This window comes from Staurois parvus, unplaced genomic scaffold, assembly GCF_062004578.1.
Source record: "Staurois parvus isolate SC_StPar_1 unplaced genomic scaffold, SC_StPar_1.0 ptg000018l, whole genome shotgun sequence".
Lineage (NCBI taxonomy): Eukaryota > Metazoa > Chordata > Amphibia > Anura > Ranidae > Staurois > Staurois parvus.
Window position 1 is genome coordinate 23,844,561 of NW_028317814.1, and position 20,042 is coordinate 23,864,602.

General features: G+C 41.5%; 1 protein-coding gene across 1 annotated transcript in view; it reads left to right on the forward strand.

Moving 5' to 3' along the window:
- Positions 1 to 20,042, forward strand: part of ABCA3 (ATP binding cassette subfamily A member 3) — a 95,607-nt gene that overhangs the window by 41,289 nt on the left and 34,276 nt on the right. Inside the window, exons 5-16 of the mRNA XM_089683106.1 lie at positions 3,416 to 3,543; positions 5,268 to 5,433; positions 5,826 to 6,085; positions 6,662 to 6,778; positions 11,201 to 11,321; positions 11,415 to 11,588; positions 11,703 to 11,884; positions 13,087 to 13,233; positions 15,101 to 15,230; positions 15,330 to 15,484; positions 17,031 to 17,186; positions 18,093 to 18,303. Of these exons, the coding sequence (XP_089539232.1) occupies positions 3,416 to 3,543; positions 5,268 to 5,433; positions 5,826 to 6,085; positions 6,662 to 6,778; positions 11,201 to 11,321; positions 11,415 to 11,588; positions 11,703 to 11,884; positions 13,087 to 13,233; positions 15,101 to 15,230; positions 15,330 to 15,484; positions 17,031 to 17,186; positions 18,093 to 18,303 (1,947 nt within the window). The remainder of the gene's footprint in view (positions 1 to 3,415; positions 3,544 to 5,267; positions 5,434 to 5,825; positions 6,086 to 6,661; positions 6,779 to 11,200; positions 11,322 to 11,414; positions 11,589 to 11,702; positions 11,885 to 13,086; positions 13,234 to 15,100; positions 15,231 to 15,329; positions 15,485 to 17,030; positions 17,187 to 18,092; positions 18,304 to 20,042) is intronic.

Consider the following 20,042-nt stretch of genomic DNA (forward strand, 5'->3'; position numbering starts at 1 on the left):
TTTAATGAGTATGTTTGTATAACTTGTTTATCTGAAAAATTCATCAATATTTCAATAAAAAACAAAAAAAAGTAAAAGCGACACATTACACTTGTAAGGCACACAGTTAACCTCTTGATTGCTCCTTGATGTTAACCCCTTCTCAGGCAGTGTCATTAGTACAGTGATCATGTATAGTATTATAGCTGGTCACTGTATTAGTGTCACTATTGATGTCAGTGTTAGTCCGTTTGTGTACCTCTCAGTGTCTGTTAGTGCCAGATTGCCTGCCACACTATCACAGTACCACTATAAGACGCTGACATGATAGCGTCATAGCTGTATAAATTCTAGTATACTTAGATTGTAAGCTCCAAGGAGCAGGGCCCTCCTAACCCTCTTGTATTGAACTGTATTGTCTCCCGTTATATTGTAAAGCGCTGAGCAAACTGTTGGCGCTATATAAATCCTGTATAATAATAATATATATACCATAGTTTGTAGACGTTATAACTTTCACACAAATCAATTAATATAGACTTATTGGGATTTTTCTTTTGACCAAAGACATGTAGCAGAATACATTTTGGCCTAAATTTATGAAGAAATATGATTTTTTTTATCGGATACTGTATGTTTTATAACAGTATCTTTTTATTTTTTTTTTTGTATTGTTTTACAAAATATCTGCTATTTTTGGTTTATATAAAAAATAAAAAAACAGTGGTGATCAAATATCACCAAAAGAAAGCTCTTTTTGTGTGAAAAAAAATTATATAAATTTCATTTGGGAACAGTGTTGCATGACTGAGTAGTTTCCAGTTAAAGATGCTCAGTTCTGAACAGCAAAAAATGGCCTGTTTATAAAGGTGGCAAAACCTTCCGGAGGTCACGTGGTTAATACCAGTTGTTGTTGTTGTTGTTGTTATAATACAGGATTTATATAACGCCAACAGTTTTCTCAGCGCTGTACATTATAACGGGAGACAATACAGCAACAACACAGTTCCATACAAGAGGGTTAGGAGCTTACAATCTAAGTTGAAAAGGTAAAGTATACATATTCCACCTTGTAGTAGTGATACACTGATAAATATCGCCCGTCGAAAATGGGGTTAACGGCACTTTGCTGATAGAATAAAAGAAATGTTAGTCAGCGACCACTGGGGCAGAGTAGAATTTCTTTTGCTTTCACTCGAAAGTGTGCAGATCACTATGGCCCTTTTTTCACGGGCAATCTGATCAGGTCCACCTGTTTTTCAGGTGGACCAAATTGGATGGTTCATGTATCCCTATAGACCAGCGGGTGTAAGCACACTTGTGTCTGTTTACACCCGCCTACCTCCAGTCCACTAACAAAAAAAATGAAAGGGGATTTGCCCCCTCCATCTAGGCAGATCGGATCAGACAGCAGTCTGGTGTAAATGGACAGCTGGTCTGGTTACTCCCGGCCACCTGTAGAGCAGAGCAGGCTCTGTCAGTGTCCGCTCTGCATAAACTAAGCTACATGGACCTATCGTCCGCCCGCTCTGTTCGGCTTACTAGGGGATCAGCGGACAGATCATGCGCTGAGCATATCGGATTCCACCCTGTGTAAAAGGGGCCTAAAGACATTGGTGATCATGATGTTATCTGTGATACTGGTACGGCTGCTTATGTATGTTACCTCTTTAGCAATAGCCACGTGAGTGTCGTTTTCTTTTATTCCTTTACAGCATCATAGATACTTCAAAAAAGTGATATACAGTGCTCAGCAGAAATGAGTACACCCCTTTTGAAAAGTAAGATTTTAATTAATAGGTCAAGGAACACAAGAACAATTGACAAAACTGAGTTTTGTAGAACATTTGTTTAGCTTATTACATGAAAGTAAGGTTAATAACATGACTTTGCTTACAAAATCTTCAGTTTTACCCAAATTAGTTGAAGCAAAAATGAATACACCCCACAATAAAACTACTCCATCTAGTATTTTGTATGACCTCCATGATTTGTAAGGACAGCACCAAGTCTTCTAGGCATGGAATGGACAAGTTGGCTACATATTACAACATCTTTTTTCCATTCTTCAAGAACGACCTCTTTTAGTGCCTGGATGCTGGATGGAAAGTGATGCTCAAATTGACTTCAGAATTCCCCATAGGTGTTTGACTGGGTTCAGATTAGGAGACATACTTGGCCAATGAATCACTTTCACCTTGTTCTTCTTCAGAAATGCAACATTGGCCTTAGATGTGTGTTTTGGATCATTGTCATGTTGGAAATGTGCACAACGACCAGGGGCACGGAGTGATGGTAGCATCTTCTCTTTCAATATAGAGCAGTACATCTGTAAATTCTTGACACTGTCAATGAAATGCAGCTTCCCGACACCAGCAGTACTCATGCAGCCCCACAGAAGGACACTGCCATCACCATGTTTCACTGTAGGCACCATGCATTTCTCTTTGTACTACCCACCTTTTCGACGCCATACATTTCTGAAGCCATTCGTTCCAAAAACATTTATCTTGGTCTCATCACTCCAGAGTACAGAGTCCCAGTAGTTTTCTTCTTTTTCAGCATGATCCCTTACAAATTAGAGGCCGGCTTTTTTGTGCATGAGCTTTAGGAGAGGCTTACTTTTGTGAATGACACCCATGCATGCCATTCCTCTGCAGGGTACGCTGTATTGCATCATGGGAAACTATCGCCCCAGTTTGGCTTTCTACTTCTTTCGTTAGCTGCAGTGAATTTGCATGGCAATTTTCTTCAACCCTTCTCATCAGAAGATGCTCCTGTCAAGGTGTTAACGTGGACAGCCTGGATGTCTCTGTGAGATGGTTACAGTTCCATCTTTGCTAAATTTTTGTATCACATTTACTACAGTATTCTGACTGATAAGTAAAGCTTTGCTGATCTTCTTCTAGCCTTCACCTTTCTTGTGTAAAGAAATTATTTTCTTTCTCAGGCCTTTCTCTTCCATGTGGTGCCATTACTGACAGCATGATATGGGAAGGGTTTTCTTTGTTAAGTAACACCCTTTTATAATCAACTGTCTGCTGGACACCTGTTTAGTGAATAATTACACTCACCTGTAGTTGAATTCTTGTTAATTAGGATTTTGTTATCTAAAATTTAAATTTGCTCCTAAGACTTTCATTGGGGTGTATTCATATTTGCAACTTGGCCTTGAATGAATTTGCTAGGAAAAATACTTTTTTGTGTTCATTGTGGTTCATTCAAATGTGGTTCATTGATTGCATAGTGTCCCATAGAAAATGTTGATTCTGAAAGCTAAGATTTTTGGACAAATCTGCTGGGGTGTACTCATTTATGCTGAGCACTGTAAATGTTTGGCTTTTTAAAACTGATTGCAAGAAACATGGCGTCATTTGGAAGTTTCATTTATTAGAGTGGAGGTCTATAAGCTGTATGTTTCCATGTGTCTCCACAGCTCGTGGATTTCCCACAGAAAATGACTTTGAGGAGTTTATCAGACATGACAACCAGTCAGGCAATGTTTTGGCTGCTTTGGTCTTCGATCATCCTTTTAACAACAGTGATGACCCCTTACCTCTGCAGGTAATAATGAGCTGAAGAAGATGTCCATTGAAGGTCCATTTATTTGTTTTTGTATGGGATTGTGTCTTGTGTAAGTGAGAGGCTAAAGGCCACCTTTTGGACCTGAAATGATTATACCCAATTGGACTGATACTGGCAGCTCTTCTTTTCGTAAATGTCTATTTTTTTACTCACCTGTTCTGACAAGTAGAGTACTCTTCCTCTATACTCTTGTGACATCATCAGAGGATTTGCTGAGGTCGTCCCTATGTCAGAGAGAGGATCTAAGAGAGCGCACTGCCTCAGCTCTCCCAGAAGTATGGTGCTCTGTTGGATTATGTTCTGAGTTTCAAAATTCTTAATTTGATCATTAAAGTAAAGACAAAGACCTTCCTTAAACCCACCAATTTACCCAGCGGACAGCTGATCAGATTACACTGAAATTGTACAGAGAAGGAAGACTTTATCCAATAATCCAATATAATTGGAGAAAAATATATTAAAAAGGGTTACGCTGAAACATTTATTAGGGAGATTTAAAAAATTGGATGTATGAAAACAGATATTCAAATATGAATAAGGATCTCCATATGGGAAACAGAGAATTTTCGTTTTCCTTGTTTTTAAAGTGGTAGTTAGAAAAAACCCTGAGAGGTATGTTTTTTTTCAGCGGAAGAGAACCTAGATGTCTCTGCTGTCATAAATGTCTCCCCTGCATGTCAGTGGTTAATGTGATCTGAGCCACACATGCGCAGCACAGACCACATTTATGGCCCACTCTGTATGCCGCAACATTGTGACTCCAGTGCGAATGCGTGGGAATGACGTCATTCCAGCCTGGCCATTGAAGCGGCCAAAGATAGGAAACCCAAAAGGAAGAGTGGGTGAATATAGGAGTGCCAGGAGGCCATGACGGTGCTGGAGGGCTCCGTTTTCCCATAAGTCTGTCATAATGTGCTAGTATGCAGTGCATACTTAAACCTGCAGGGTGGCACATTTCCTTACTTTTCTCACGTGACTTTACTCTTGCTGTAATTATCTGCAACACAAAAAAAAAATAGTGAGAAAATATTGGGGGATATTAAGGACAAATACTTAGGTCTGGTTTTAAGCGAATACCCCAGTTTTGTTTACAGGAAGTCCCCCACTTTCAGGGTCAAATTAGTTATAAGAATTATAGACCCATCCCCCCCTCAAAAGGAAATTAATTGTGAGAGATTCAAGGCTTGTACTAGTACAAATGGTGACCCCAAAAGAAGAGGAAGCATGAAATTAAAGACTATTTCATGCTCAATGGAGGGTGTGATCTACATGCTGGAATTCCCTTGTGGCTTGCAGTATGTGGGCCTGCTTCCAGAGCACTGAAAGTCAGACTGAGGGATCACATTAATAATAGTAAAAATGATGCAAAAAGCACAAGGTCACAAAGCATTGGAGAGGAGGTAATTTTATTAGAAGGCTAAGCCAGAGAGAATCCAGATGGATTCATGACACACAGGTCCTCATAACCAGCTGACTTTTTGTTAATTTTGACCTCAACTTTTTTTTAAGTGACTTATGAGGGTTTAGTTTGGCACCTTTTATTCTCATAAAGATGTGTCCTGCCTTCAGTGTAGGGGGTAGTACAGCATCTTACTGCGGTACAGGACCCTGGTGTAGTCCACCAGCACGGTAATAATCCATTGTATCTCTTTTCTGTCTACACACATTGTAGAAATAAATACATTTTTTTGTGATTTTTACAGGTCCGATATAAATTAAGATTCAAATACAGCCCTAGGAATGCTCCTCCTTACGAGCAAACGGGCCTGAACCCCAATGTAGATAGAAACTGGCACACAAAATACCTTTACCCACTCTTCCAGATGCCGGGGCCACGTGAGCGATCAGAAACAGATGGGGGTACACCAGGTAAGAATTTGTATTCACTGTGATATCCATCTGCAATTGTAACCACTGGGTAGCCTGTGGTAGCTGTGTAAAATAACCGGGGATAGTTGTTGTCGTATATATGCACATCTTTTATTTTTTTTTTTAAATAAATTAATTTTCCATTTTGGGCAAATGCTGGAGGGCTTGCAAACTTTAGCAAATATGCACCATAGTGAGAATGCTGCAAGTTCCTAATTTAAATTATCTGTTGCTGTTTGTAATGGATAGGGGTTAGTGGAACATGTATCAGGAACTCTAGGAAAGACAACTTGTTGCTTGTCCTTAGGAAAGGAGTAAGTGGGTCAGCCTTCTAGGATGCACTCTTAACTGAAGTATAGTTCTTGGTCCGTTAAATCCTATTCCTGTTCCAGGATACCAAAGAGAAGGCTTCCTGGCTGTTCAGCACCATGTAGATCGGGCAATAATGCATTACCATGCCAATGAAACAGGACGGGCTCTTCTCAGGAACATTGATGTTTCCGTACAACGATTCCCTTTCCCTTCCTATGTCAATGACCTCTTCATCCTGGCTATCCAGAACCAGCTTCCATTGATGCTTATGCTCAGCTTCACATACACGTCTCTGAGCATTGTTCGGGCCCTTGTTCTGGAGAAGGAGCGCAAGCTGAAGGTGAGCATGTGTAAACTTCTCATAGATATATAGAACATGGTGGTGTCTTGCAGTACTAGAGTCCTTGGACCAAATCCAAACCAGGGCACCACCTGCATGGAGTTTGCATGTACTCCGTGTGCGTGGACTTCCTCCAGATACTCCGCTTTCCTTCCACTCCAAAACATGCAGGTAAATTAATTGGCTCCTGTCTATATTATCCCTAGTATTTGTATTTACTCTAAGCGTGTGAGATAGGGACTTTAGATTATAAGCTCCTTGAGGGCAGAGACTGATGTGAATGTACAAAATGTAAAGTGCTGCTTAAAATGTCAGCGCTGTATAAATACCTCCTAATAAATAATAAATAAGAACGTAATAATGTTGAATTTAAAAGGTTTATTCTGGACCAAAGTAATTTAGACTGAATAACTGCTCCTGTAATGGGACCTTTAATACAAATGCTTTTAATAATCAGAGTATATAACAATTTATTAGCGGAAGGAGAAGAGTTAAGTTTTGCATTTCTTGTTTGGCCCATATTCTGTTGAGCCTGTTTATGCACTAACATTTTTGTTGTACCTACGTGTTTTTCAGGAATACATGCGTGTAATGGGGCTCAAGTCCTGGCTTCATTCCACTGCTTGGTTCATCCACTTCTTTCTCCTGCTGTTAGTGTCTGTCTTCTTTGTTACTCTGCTCCAGTGTGTCCAGGTCAGTGAATGAAGCATTGTTATGATTTCTGGTGCAAGTTGAATTCAGTTATGGGTTATTTTTACAAACAAATTAAGCATTAAGATGATTCTAAAGGCTCCCCCCAGCCCCCTCAGTACTTGCCTGAGCCAGATCTCGATCCAGGGCTGTGTACTAGAGCAGTGGCTCTCCTGGTCTCTCTCTCCCCATTGGCTGAGACTCAGCAGCAGGAGCCATTGATACCTGCTGCTGTCAATCACAGTCTGTGAGGAGGGGGCAGGGCTGAGGGCTTATGGACACACACAGCTGGCTCAGGAGCGAGCACGCATGAGTGTCCCCATAGCAAACAGCTTGTTATAGGGGTACTCGGCAGGGGGGAGGAGCCAGGGATCCAAGAAGAGGAGGATCAGAGCTGCTGTGTGCAAAACCATTGCACAGAGCAGGTAAGTATGGCATTTTTTTGTTAATTTTAGCTGTCAACCACTTTAACCTTCTTTCTTTTTTTTTTTTACTTTTTGTTTTTGTGGAACTTTCATTTTTTGTTTTAAAATACCTTCACTGAAAGGTATTTACAGACCAAATAATTGTGACAAAATTGATCTTCTCTGTATTACCAGTTAGTTATTCTTTTTGCTTCTTTTGTTATAGCAAATCATTCTAGACAAGGAACAGTTGACTCTACTATAGAATAATTTATAACCTCCACAGATTTGCATTTTATAGTTTCCTCTTTTCATTTGTGTTTGTAATTTCCATATTACTAAACAAACTCTGTCTGTCACTGAATTTGTATTACTTGCATTTAAAGTAATATAAATTTAAAGTTTATATATAGACATACAGAGCATCCATTGGCAACACAGAAAGTTTGGATTTGGAAGAATAGTCAAGAATCACAGACTTCTTACAAATAATAATCCTTACAGTATGCAGATATATATGAAACCAAGAAATCACATATTAATTAGTATTCAGTTCATGTTATGAATGACCGGTATACATTACCTGTATGCATATTGCCACTTCTGGGAGAAGAGAAAATAAAGTCCAGATATCTCCCCTACCTAACATACCACGTCTACCATCACATTCAATACTCTGCTCTTGTGACCCTATTATCACAAAGAAGGTTTCTGAGCTTTTTCCGAGGCCCACCTAACCTCTTGCCTCCTGGACCCTGTTGCCTTGCTCCCATTTACCTCCAAACTTAAACTTGGGTGCCTTGCCTACAACTGTCTAAGCTGCTATCTAACTGATAACAACCTTCCTGACCACTTACAGCCTAGCTTCTGCCCACATCACTCCACTGAATCTCTCCTCCTATAAATCACTCTTATGGCCTTGAGGCTGTTTCTTGATACCTTCTACCTATCTTAGCACACCTTCGGGCTGGGTTCACATATATGCGGTGCGGTATATCGCATGTGATTCGCATAGGAACCGCACCGCATTCCTGTGAAAATTACATGCGATTTGTGTGCGGTGCGATTGGAGCCATACATTTTGTATGGCTCAAATTGCACCGAAACTGCTCTAAAAAGGTGCAGGACACCTTTTGTGGTCCGCACTAGAATCAGATTGCGTGGGTATTCACACGTATGTGATCCGATTCTGCACATCGCACTGTGGTTTGCGGACCGATTTCGGGGTGTTGTTAACATACACACCCGCAGCGTTTAGGATGAACGGGGTGCAGTTCTGGTGCGGTGCGGAATTTGCACAGAAAGCGCTGCAAATTCCGCACCGCATCAGTGTGAACCTAGTCTCCATGTTGCCTACAACTCTGTCTTCTCTTTTTCCTTTTTCTGTAGATGTCCCCAAAGCTCTGTCTTCAGACCCTTTCTGTTTCGATATCTACACCTCCTCCCTACGTCAGCTGATAACCTCCCATGGCATACAATACCATCTCTATACTGATAACACCATAATCTGTCTCTCCACTCTGCTCACCCCTTCAGTCTCCTCACCTATCACTAATTTCCTAAGTGACATATCAGCATGGTTGTCACACCACATCCTCAAACGGAATCTTTCAAAAACTGAGCTCATAGAATGTCCCCTCCTCCAGCTTTTCCATCATGATCAATAGCACATCTATCAGTCCCCCCTCACTCATGCCATGGTGCTGGATGTAATCCGGAAATCTCCTTCATGCCCCACATCTAATCACTGTTCACATCTTGCTGCCTTAATCTCCGTAACATTTCCAAAATACACCCTTCTTAAAGTGGTTCTAAAGGCTCAAGGTTTTTTACCTTCATGCACAGCACAGCCATCTACATTAATTACAGTGAAGCACACTGACACTGCCCCCTAGTAAAATACTCCCTGCACACAGTTAACCCGTTGATCGCCCCTCATGTTAACCCCTTCCTGCCCAGTGCCATTAGTACAGTGTCAGTGCTTTTTTTTATCACTGTCAGTGACACCAAGTCAGTTCCCCCCTGTGTCAGAATGTCTGCTATAAGTGTCAGTGCCCCGCTATAAGTCGCTGATCACTGCCATTACTAGTTAAAAAAAACTAAATCCCAGTATATATACCGCCATTTATAAACGGTATAACTTTCACGTAAACCAATTAATTTATATGAATTGGGTTTTTTTGTTGTAAAGTTTTCACGAAATCTTTAAATTTCCCAAAATTGTCGGTCTTTTTTTTTTATAGCACAAAAAATTAAAAATGCAGAGGCGATCAAATACCACCAAAAGAAAGCTCTATTTGTGGGAATAAAGGAAGTAAAGTTAATTTGGGTACATCATTGCATGACCGCGCAATTGTCCGTTAAAGTAACGCAAAAAATGGCCTGGTCAGGAAGGAGGGTAAATCCTCAGGAGGGCAAGTGGTTAAAGTCAATTCTTTTTTTTAGAAAAAAATAAACATGTTATACTTACCTGCTCTGTGCAGTGATTTTGTGCAGAGCAGCCCCGATCCTCCTCCTTTTCTCAGGTCCCCCACCGATGCTCCTGCCCCCCCCCGCTGCCGAGTGCCCCCCGAGCAAGCAGCTTGCTATAGGGGCACCCAAGCAGGCTTGTTCCCGAGCCGCTGCTCTGCATGTTCATTCCCACAGAGAGCCATGGCTTGGCCCAACCTCTCTGTTTCCTCATTGGCTCACTGGATGTGATTGACAGCAGCAGGAGCCAATGAGGAGAGAGAGTCCCTGGAGAGCCGTGGCTCTTGTGTACATCACTGGATCATGATGGGGCTCAGGTAAGTATTAGGGGGGCTGGAGCTAGAATGCAAGAAGGTAAAATCCTGGAGCCTTTACAACCACTTAAAGGGAGCTGTTTTACCTGCTAAAGGATTTGTATATCGATACTTTCAGTTTGGAGACATGCACAGCAATGTATGCTACACAGCCCTGTCTGGCAGGGAAGGGGACCTGAATTTTACTGTAGTTTAGTACTACTTACAGGTCTTGTCCTTCACCCAGAGTGTCAGCGGACAGTGAAATGAGAAGCAGCACACAGACACACCCATCTCTATTTCACTCTGCTTTCTTCTCCTATCCATATTCTCCTTGCATTGCCTCATCACTGATTGGCTTCTTTATTGCTTCTCTTTCTCTGAGCTTTTTTAAACAGTAAATGCAAATGGATAATAGTAAAGTTAAATTGAGATACACTATTTGGATTAAAAATAAATGTAATGAAAACGTAAAGACTACAGAGCTGCATTCAATTGTGCCTTTTATATAAATCTGGAGTTCAGCTTTAAGGTATTGCTAGCTGTTTTATACAATTCCATTTGGAGATTGCATTTAATCTTTTAAATGAGTGGTTCTTGCAGGTGATTCTTGACATGCATGTGTGAATATGCTATGGAAATAAAGGTATTTATGCATTCTTAATCCATAAATGAGGTTTAAAATCAGCCCTTACAGACCTCTGTAGCTTTAGACACCGTGGAACAATTCATCCTCATAGTTCTGAGCTGAAGCATTGATGTAAAAAAAAAATTGTTCTCTTGACAGCTCAGCAAAACCTGCTCCCACTCCCAGATCTCCTGCTCTGTATTTACATTGGAGAATAGATAGGAAGGTTGCAAAGTCAGTGCTAAAGGGAAGGGCAGGTTGAGCTGAGCTGCAGGGAGAAGGTCTTTAGCCATTTCAGTGGCTCTGCTGTAAATTTTGAAGATGAACTGCTCCACAATGTCTGTAGTTACATAGATGAGTGAGTTGTAAAGCCCAATTATGGTTTGTTATGAATATGCAAATATTTAAATGTCGTTTGTTATTTAATATTTAAATGTCCTGACTTTTAAACTCTCGGAATGGAAATTTCACCTGAAATCTCAGCCCCCACCCTTTCATGGCCCCATAAAGAAAGAATTTCATGACATTTTCTCCATATTGTGCTATGAAGATTTCACCAATAAAAGGGAGGGGTCAGCAGCCTTGTACACTACAGTATTGTGTTAAAAGAAGGTTTGTGTTCTGTTTTTAGGTCAGCAGACAGGGAGCAGTACTGACACGAAGTGACCCCACTCTAGTTTTTTGCTATATCATGGTCTTTGCAATCTCCACTATCTCCTTCAGTTTCATGATCAGCAGCTTCTTCTCCAGAGGTAGGATTCCTTTTATTCCAAGATGGCGGACCTTGATGCTAGCAATGATTGTGAAAGTGGCAGGTGAACATTCTGTGCTTTTCTGTATTTTAGCAAACATAGCAGCTGCAGCTGGTGGCTTCCTGTATTTCTTCTCATACATCCCCTATTTCTTCATCTCACCACGGTATGACATAATTACGCACAGCGAGAAGCTGGTTTCCTGTCTGATCTCCAATGTTGGCATGGCCATGGGAGCGCAACTCATCGGCATGTTTGAGGGCAAAGGTCAGTGTAGATTACTGCTACCCCGGCAAGAATAATACAAGCACATTGTAAATGTATCTGAAAATAATATATTGTACATGGTAGTTAGCCCTTTTTTTGTTCTTTTTTTTGTAGGTACGGGAGCCCAGTGGTCTAATCTGATGACACCGGTTAGTGTGGATGACAACTTCACTCTGGGTCAAGTCTTGGGAATGCTGCTGCTTGATTCTGTACTCTATTCCATTATTGGGTGGTATGTGGAGACTGTTATGCCAGGAGACTATGGAGTTCCCCAGCCTTGGTACTTCTGTATTCTGGTGAGTCAATTCTGTCTCTGCCCTCTTACCATCTTCCTCATAGCACTTTTATAAGTGAACCATAAGATCCTCTTTTTCCAAAAGTGTGTTTTTATTTCTTTGTGGCTTCAATTTCCTGACAGTAAGTGCTGTGTAATGTGTTTTTTTTTTCTTTAATACACAGTGTCTGTCTGGTGCCTGGGATCTTTCCTCTCATATCTGTATAATCAGGTTCTAGAGTTAGGGCCGGTGCACACCACATACAGTCCAGTGCATTTTTTTTCTGCATCAAAAACACATCGATAGTAGGTTATATGGTTTCCAATGGCATAGTTCACACCAGTGCGGTCAGTTCCAGTGCCTTTCCGTTCCAGATAAAAAAGTAGAACATGCCGGATTTTTTTCTGCATGGAACTGTACTGGAATGCGATAAAACACACCTAAATGTTATTATTTAAGGTGAATTAAAAAAAGGGGGGGAAATGCACCAGAACACATAAAAAACAAATCAAAAACACACCAGAACACATCAAAAACATTCATGCAGTAATGCATCCAGAACGTATCTGGACTGCCTTTCTATGGTGTGATCGACCCTTAAGGCATGTTGATTTTATAAGGATACTTTTATTGTCATTCAGTGATGTACGCTGAGCCGCACATGTGCAACTCAGCGTACATTTACAGCAACCGCTCTGTACCATGATGATATGACTCTCGTGTACAAGAGTTACATTATCACAACCCGGCCATTCAAGAGTCGAACAGCCCGAACTCGGAAGGAAGACTGGGACAAGATGAAAACGCTGATAGCGCAGTGGTGGAGGGTACTATTTAACAGCCAAGTCTGCTATAATGTACTAATATACAGTGCATACTAGCAAATTATCGCATAAAGCACCCAAGGAGCCCATTTATTTAAAGAAAAATAGCGGAGTTTACTTCCACTTTATGTAACGCTCTCTCCCATATGTCACAGTAAACCTTGCCACTTTGGTTCAAACTACACCTACATTCATATGACAATTTGCCCTACAAGCGAATCGTTTTTTTTTATACTTCCTATTCCCATACAGTTGTTTATGCAATGATGCTGTGCATCTCCCTATGACATTAGCACATGTACATCGCCTTCTGTCAAGAACTATGATATTAGTATCTATTAAATAGGCTGAACGTTTGATAAGATTGTTGGGATAACATTTTTACGATTGACCTTTTAGCCTTCCTATTGGTGTGGGACTCCCAGAAACGCAGAGGTGATTGAGAAGGAGGATGATGAAGATCCAGAAAAGGCACTGCGAGGGGAATACCTGGAAGAAGAACCATCAGATCTGATACCTGGAGTTCGTATTAAACATTTAACAAAGGTATGATTCTGCCTTGCATGTATCTAGTTGCTGTCACTCCTGATGTTTCCAGATAATACCTAGTAAAATATTCTCACTTTCCTACTATTCACAGCAGTTATTTAGCAATTATGACCAACTTTGACAGATTCTTGAGTGCAAAAATAGTTCAGTGGTTCAACTCAGCCTACCTCACCCTTCATAAAATATATAAATTGTTGGTGGTTGTTTGCCTTAGCACGTTCAGTTTCTTTGCAGATAAGATAAATTCTCATTTCTCAATTCCAATCATTTTCTTCTGTAAATTTTAATTCACACCTTAGTTTCCAAATGTGAACAGTTTTACATACTTTAAGTAAATTTTCATGCATCTTTCTTTCATCTCTATGCTGCTTGCTAAACGCTTTTAAAAACTGTACTGGATAACAATGTGTCTAACTTTAAAGGATAAGTTCACCTTTCTAGAAAAAAAAATTTGTGCATTTCTTCTTTTTTCCTGCAGGAGCCTGGAAAATCTCAGGATTCTACAGACAAGCCCTGCAGCTTTCAGCCCATATCTTCATATGGACTGACTGTTGACAAGCTGCAGGGCTTGTGAATGAACTATGAGAGTGCTCAACAGCACCCTCACAGTCCATTCATAACTACAAGCTGTCAGCTGCAATGGCTGATGGGATGATGAGTTCATTCATTCCCAGGATTCTGTGAATTGAATTGTGACAGCAGTTACAGGGAGAAGATCCCCCTGCCCGCTATCACAATGTGAGCGGCATTGGGGGGGAGAGGTTGTGGGAGCTGGAACTTGTTACATGTTCCAAAAGTGAACTTCTTCTTTAATAGGGTGCACTTTCTCATCTGGTCACTTTAATTTATCTAAATATCTAAAGGTACATTTTTAAGAAAGTAAACCAAAGTTGTAAATGGACAGCGCTATATAAGTACATGTAATACATTAAAAAATAAATAAATATGGCTTGTGACATATTCTTAGGAATAGTATCTGTTTAAATGGTAAGTGCACATGTGAATGTGTTATTGGCTCTGAAATAATTTCATCAGTTTTTCCAAGATGCAGCCTTCTCCTGTTTCTTGCATGGCTTCTGATAACACATTACATGCCTCTTGTCTTTGATTTGAAGATGGGAAGATGGCCTGGTCATATTTCATTATCCATACACAGAGCCATCTCCCTTTTTTTTCTTGAGGGATGAGAAGAATCTTTATCTGCCATCTTAGTTTGTATGCAAGCGGAAAGGGAACAGGCAACCTAGATCTTCATGGAACACCACTATGAGTCACTTACTTGAGTGCTGTTTGCTTCATGAACCTAACTCTTCTGTATATGTGTGTGCAGGGCCGCTGATAAGAGGGTAGCACCAGTCCTCCTGTATAGGGTCTAAGCCAGCAGGGGGCCCGGGCAGCAGGGGAATTGGATATAGGCAGGAGAGGCGTTGATCAGTGAATGGGGAAGGTGGGGGCAGTTAGAGGAACTGATCCCCTGGGTGTCACTCCCTGCAGCAGCTAAAAGCAGGCTTCTCCTTCTCTCCCTCCCATCGGCTTTCAGCTGCTGCAGGGAAAGACACACAGGGAATCGGTTTCTGTAATTGTCCCTCCCCCCGCCTCATGATCACCTTCCCTGTCCAGGATTCAATTCCCCCTGCTGCATGCTAATAATGATTTAGCGTATCCTTAATGAAAGCATAATTTTATTATTTTTGTGAGGGAGGGGGCTGTCAGACTGTACCTGTGATCTCTAACAGCAGCCCTCCGTGTGTGCAATGAGAATTGTTATAAAAAAAGAGGGGGAAACAACCCATACAACCCCCAGCTCATAGTGTCTTATCAAATACTTTCAAAGTAACCGTGTAATTTCTTTTTACCTTTCAAGGCATTCCGTGTGAATGGTAAAAAGCGTGTAGCTGTGTGGGATCTCACACTTAACATGTATGAGGGACAGATAACTGTGTTACTGGGACACAATGGAGCAGGAAAGAGCACTACACTGTCCATGCTGACAGGTAAGCAGAGGCTAATGACTTTTTTGTGCTTCAATGATGTCTTGTAGCAATGTAGAATTGACATGTTAGCTTTAATCACTTTTTTTTTTTTTTTTTTAGGCCTTTTACCCCCATCATCTGGTGAATGTTACATTGGTGGATACGAGATCTCAAAAGACACCTCTCTCATCAGGCGTAACTTGGGGCTTTGTCCCCAGCATGATGTGCTGTTTCAGGGACTTACTGTGGAGGAACACCTTTATTTCTATGCAGCGGTAAGGGTTAACGAGTATAGTGGTTTTTGTAATATCGTAGATACTGGAGACCCATAGCTTGGTTTACTGTAACCACTAAAACTAGTGTATCATGGTTCTGCAGCATTAGGGTGTGAGCACATATTTATATCTGTGGGAAGAACATACTGTGGATGCAACACCTCAGCCTGCATTTTTATTGTATTTCATATGCAGTTCAGTCACATTCATATAAAATTAGAAACACATTTTGGCTTCCCATATGCAATATAATTTCCAACATTGCATTCATCAGATGTATTGCAAACACTAAAAAAACTTTCTTGACTGTTAAAAGTAAAACCTAAATTAAAGGAGATGAGGACTGCATGACACTTCCGTGATCTATGTTATTCTAGATTAGTGACTCAGAAAGTTATTTTGATTTCATTTGGTCAGCATAAGACCCAGGCAACTAGCATTTTCAGAAGGTCAGCAATGAAAGCTTGGATTTCTCTAGACAAGTTTACTTTAAATTAGATTGTTGGAATATATTTAATTGATGTGAACATGGTCTAACCTGTAAGGCAGGCCATACGTTAAGCAATTTTCTTTCCTGCAGCCATGAGTTACAGAAAAGAAACTTCCTCGATTCCTCCATTAACACAGACAGTGTTGATGGGGGAATCTCTTTTGCAGCTCTATTGTGTTCTGCCAGCTGGGAGCCTTCCCTGTGAGCATAACGCAGTAATCACTGCTGGCAGCTATAGCTGCCGACAGTGATCGCATGAAAGAAATCCGGCAGGCTGGTTGTACTGAAGTCTGATCGACTTCAGTACAACCATCTTGCCCATAGATGGATCGAAACTTGGCCGGTGCCTGCTGAACCAGATGAGATTTGATCCATCTATGGCCAGCTTAAACAATGGTGCTGACATGCTAGCAGGTACCTATGTTAGTCTTCCTATCCATCAATACTTCTAGTGGAACTCTTTCGATCCTGGACTCAACTTTTATACAAGTTAAGCCCTTTCTACGTACTAAGCCCTTCTCCCTGTCATTCAGATGCCAAACTCCTCACCAGGGGCGGACTGACCATTTGGAAACTCGGGCACTGCCCGAGGGCCCGGGGTCAGTAGGGGGCCCCATGAGATGCCCCTGGTACCTTTTTCATAGGCTTTTTTGAGTTTGGGCAAGGACACAGGAGCCCCATGATCCCCTATTGCCCGGGGGCCCCATGAGTTGTCACTCCGCCCCTGCTCCTCACTTGACATTACCATGTTAGAAGGCCTAGCACACTTTGGAAACAGTGTCTTAAAAGTAACCTTTTATTGAATGATTTTATATACAGTACATACTAAATTATAGTATATTCATCCTTGGTTTATAAACTGGCACACTTTAAAAAATATTTGTAAGAATATCGACCAACAAAAATCAATATAGTTTTGCTGCCAGTCAGCAACCCTGAACTTAAGCATAAGTGCACTGTTTGCAGTTGAGGCATTGTGCATTTCAGTGATCCATAGAGAACTATCAGTTTATCTTCACAATGCAAAGTCACTAACTTCTGTCTGTACTCTTTCAGTTAAAAGGTTGTCCACGCTGGCGTTGTCCAGAGGAGGTGGAAAAGATCCTGCAAATCCTTAGGATTGAAGAGAAACGCTCTGCTTTGAGTACCCAGCTTTCTGGGGGTACATGCCGCAAGCTCTCCATAGGCATTGCCTTAATAGGAGGATCCAAGGTATCAAAGTCACTAGGGGAGTGTGAAGTTTAAGGGAGAGTTTCACAGACTGCTTTACTGGCAGTGATTTAAAAGATGCGAAATCAGCATGAAAAGAACATTTTGCTGTAAAGCTATGTATAGTTCAATGTAAATGTCAGGACATTTACAGAAAAGGTAAAGATCTGTCATGCCATTACTCCTTTTTTTGTATATCTTTCAAATATTTTCATTGAACTTTTCACAGAGAAAGTACCTTCACAGAAAGGTCCCACTAAACCATATTCCATTCTGGCTATGAACTAGTAGATTTTCATACGTAAATTCACATTCATAGTATCTTCGATGCCTTGACAACTCAATGACTTGATTTTGGAAAGAATGGACTTTACCAAACAAAAACCACACACACTGTTAGAAATTCATACAAGGGGGCACGTATATGTGTGGCTGTAGGGTGTGGAATGGCCACGTTGCAGATGATTGGCCCATTACACATTACCGCTTCCTGGAAGGCTCGGCCCCGTGGGTTTGGAAGAACAATCGAACACGCTCAAATGCTGTTCATGATTAATGTATTTGCTTGTTGTACCTATAAGTAATGGGTGGGGGTAGGGGGCAGAGGAAAGGGTATAGGAAGGGTCATATTTGTTTGTACATTGTAAAATCTCTAAAAACTATTTGATTTAAAAAAAAAAAGCTTAATAATGTTACTGCACTTAACAAATAAAGGGCAGATGTGTTTAATTAGATTGAAAAAAAAGACCAAGGCCTATCACCATCAACTTGTTCTAATTTTCAAACATGTTTATTACTGTTGATTCAGAAAAAGACAATATAAGAACTTCAGTGAAGCAGCTACCATTTCTCCCTCGTGGTGGGAAAGGGATTTTTTTGACTTTGTCATTATCTCTGATCCTGTGACAGGTTGTGATGCTGGATGAACCCACTTCAGGAATGGACCCAGCATCTCGCAGGGACACATGGGAGCTTCTGCGTCAACACAAACATGACCGCACTCTCCTCCTTACAACGCACTTTATGGATGAAGCAGATCTGCTGGGAGACAGAATCGCCATACTTGCCCAGGGGCAGCTGCAGTGCTGTGGATCTTCTCTCTTCCTCAAAAGGAAATATGGTGAGAAGAGGAAGATGTAATTTTCTCTATTTGTTTTTATAGAACTGAGTATACATCAGTTATGTAAAAGGTTATCCTGATGTTCATGCGCTGGACCACCAGTGATGTGCCAAAAATTCTATTTGTTTTAAGAAATCTTGTAATGATACAAAACAGAACATGCCAACCTGTCTGTACTAACAGCGGCTTCTTGAAAGTTGAACGTATACTCTACCCCTCAATCTGTATCCTATAATTCAATGTTGTGGCCTTTACTAGCTACTGAGAGGTGGCAGTGCTCATGCTTTAACTTTCAAATGTCTGTGTTATTATTCACTTGATGCATTTTATTTTTATTGCACTTTATTTTTAAGCCCTGTTGGTTTATTTTAACCATTAAAATATAAGGGTACACAAGTCTGCCTTTGTATAAAACAGGGGAGTACACAAAAAAAGTAAAGTATTTAGATCCCCTTCAGTGTTTTCAATTTTGTTATGTTGCAGCCTGATACTACAGTTGTATAAATTATTTTTTTATTAATCTACAGTCAGTACCCCATAATGGAAAAGTGAAAACATACCGTATTTCGCGCTCCATAAGACGCACCTGGTTTTAGAGGTGAAAAATAAGAAAAAAATATTCTGAACCAATGGACTGCAGACACAGTACAGGAGATGACCAGAGACTGCGGACACAGTACAGGAGATGACCAGAGACTGCGGACACAGTACAGGAGATGACCAGAGACTGCGGACACAGTACAGGAGATGACCAGAGACTGCGGACACAGTACAGGAGATGACCAGAGACTGCGGACACAGTACAGGAGATGACCAGAGACTGCGGACACAGTACAGGAGATGACCAGAGACTGCGGACACAGTACAGGAGATGACCAGAGACTGCGGACACAGTACAGGAGATGACCAGAGACTGCGGACACAGTACAGGAGATGACAAGAGACTGCGGACACAGTACAGGAGATGACCAGAGACTGCGGACACAGTACAGGAGATGACCAGAGACTGCGGACACAGTACAGGGGATGACCAGAGACTGCGGACACAGTACAGGAGATGACCAGAGACTGCGGACACAGTACAGGAGATGACCAGAGACTGCGGACACAGTACAGGAGATGACCAGAGACTGCGGACACAGTACAGGAGATGACCAGAGACTGCGGACACAGTACAGGAGATGACCAGAGACTGCGGACACAGTACAGGAGATGACCAGAGACTGCGGACACAGTACAGGAGATGACCAGAGACTGCGGACACAGTACAGGAGATGACCAGAGACTGCGGACACAGTACAGGAGATGACCAGAGACTGCGGACACAGTACAGGGGATGACCAGAGACTGCGGACACAGTACAGGAGATGACCAGAGACTGCGGACACAGTACAGGAGATGACCAGAGTCTGCGGACACACTACAGGAGATGACCAGAGTCTGCGGACACACTACAGGAGATGACCAGAGTCTGCGGACACACTACAGGAGATGACCAGAGTCTGCGGACACACTACAGGAGATGACCAGAGACTGCGGACTTAGTACAGATGACCAGAGACTGTGGACATAGTACAGGGAAAATGCCAGGGACTGCGGACATAGTACAGATGATCAGAGACTGCAGACAGTACAGGGGATGACCAAGAGACTGCGGACCTCTGGGGAGGGAGGGGGAGCGAGTACCTGAAGTTTTCCTTTCTTTAGTGTGGGCACGCTGGCTTCTTCCCGCGCCAGCT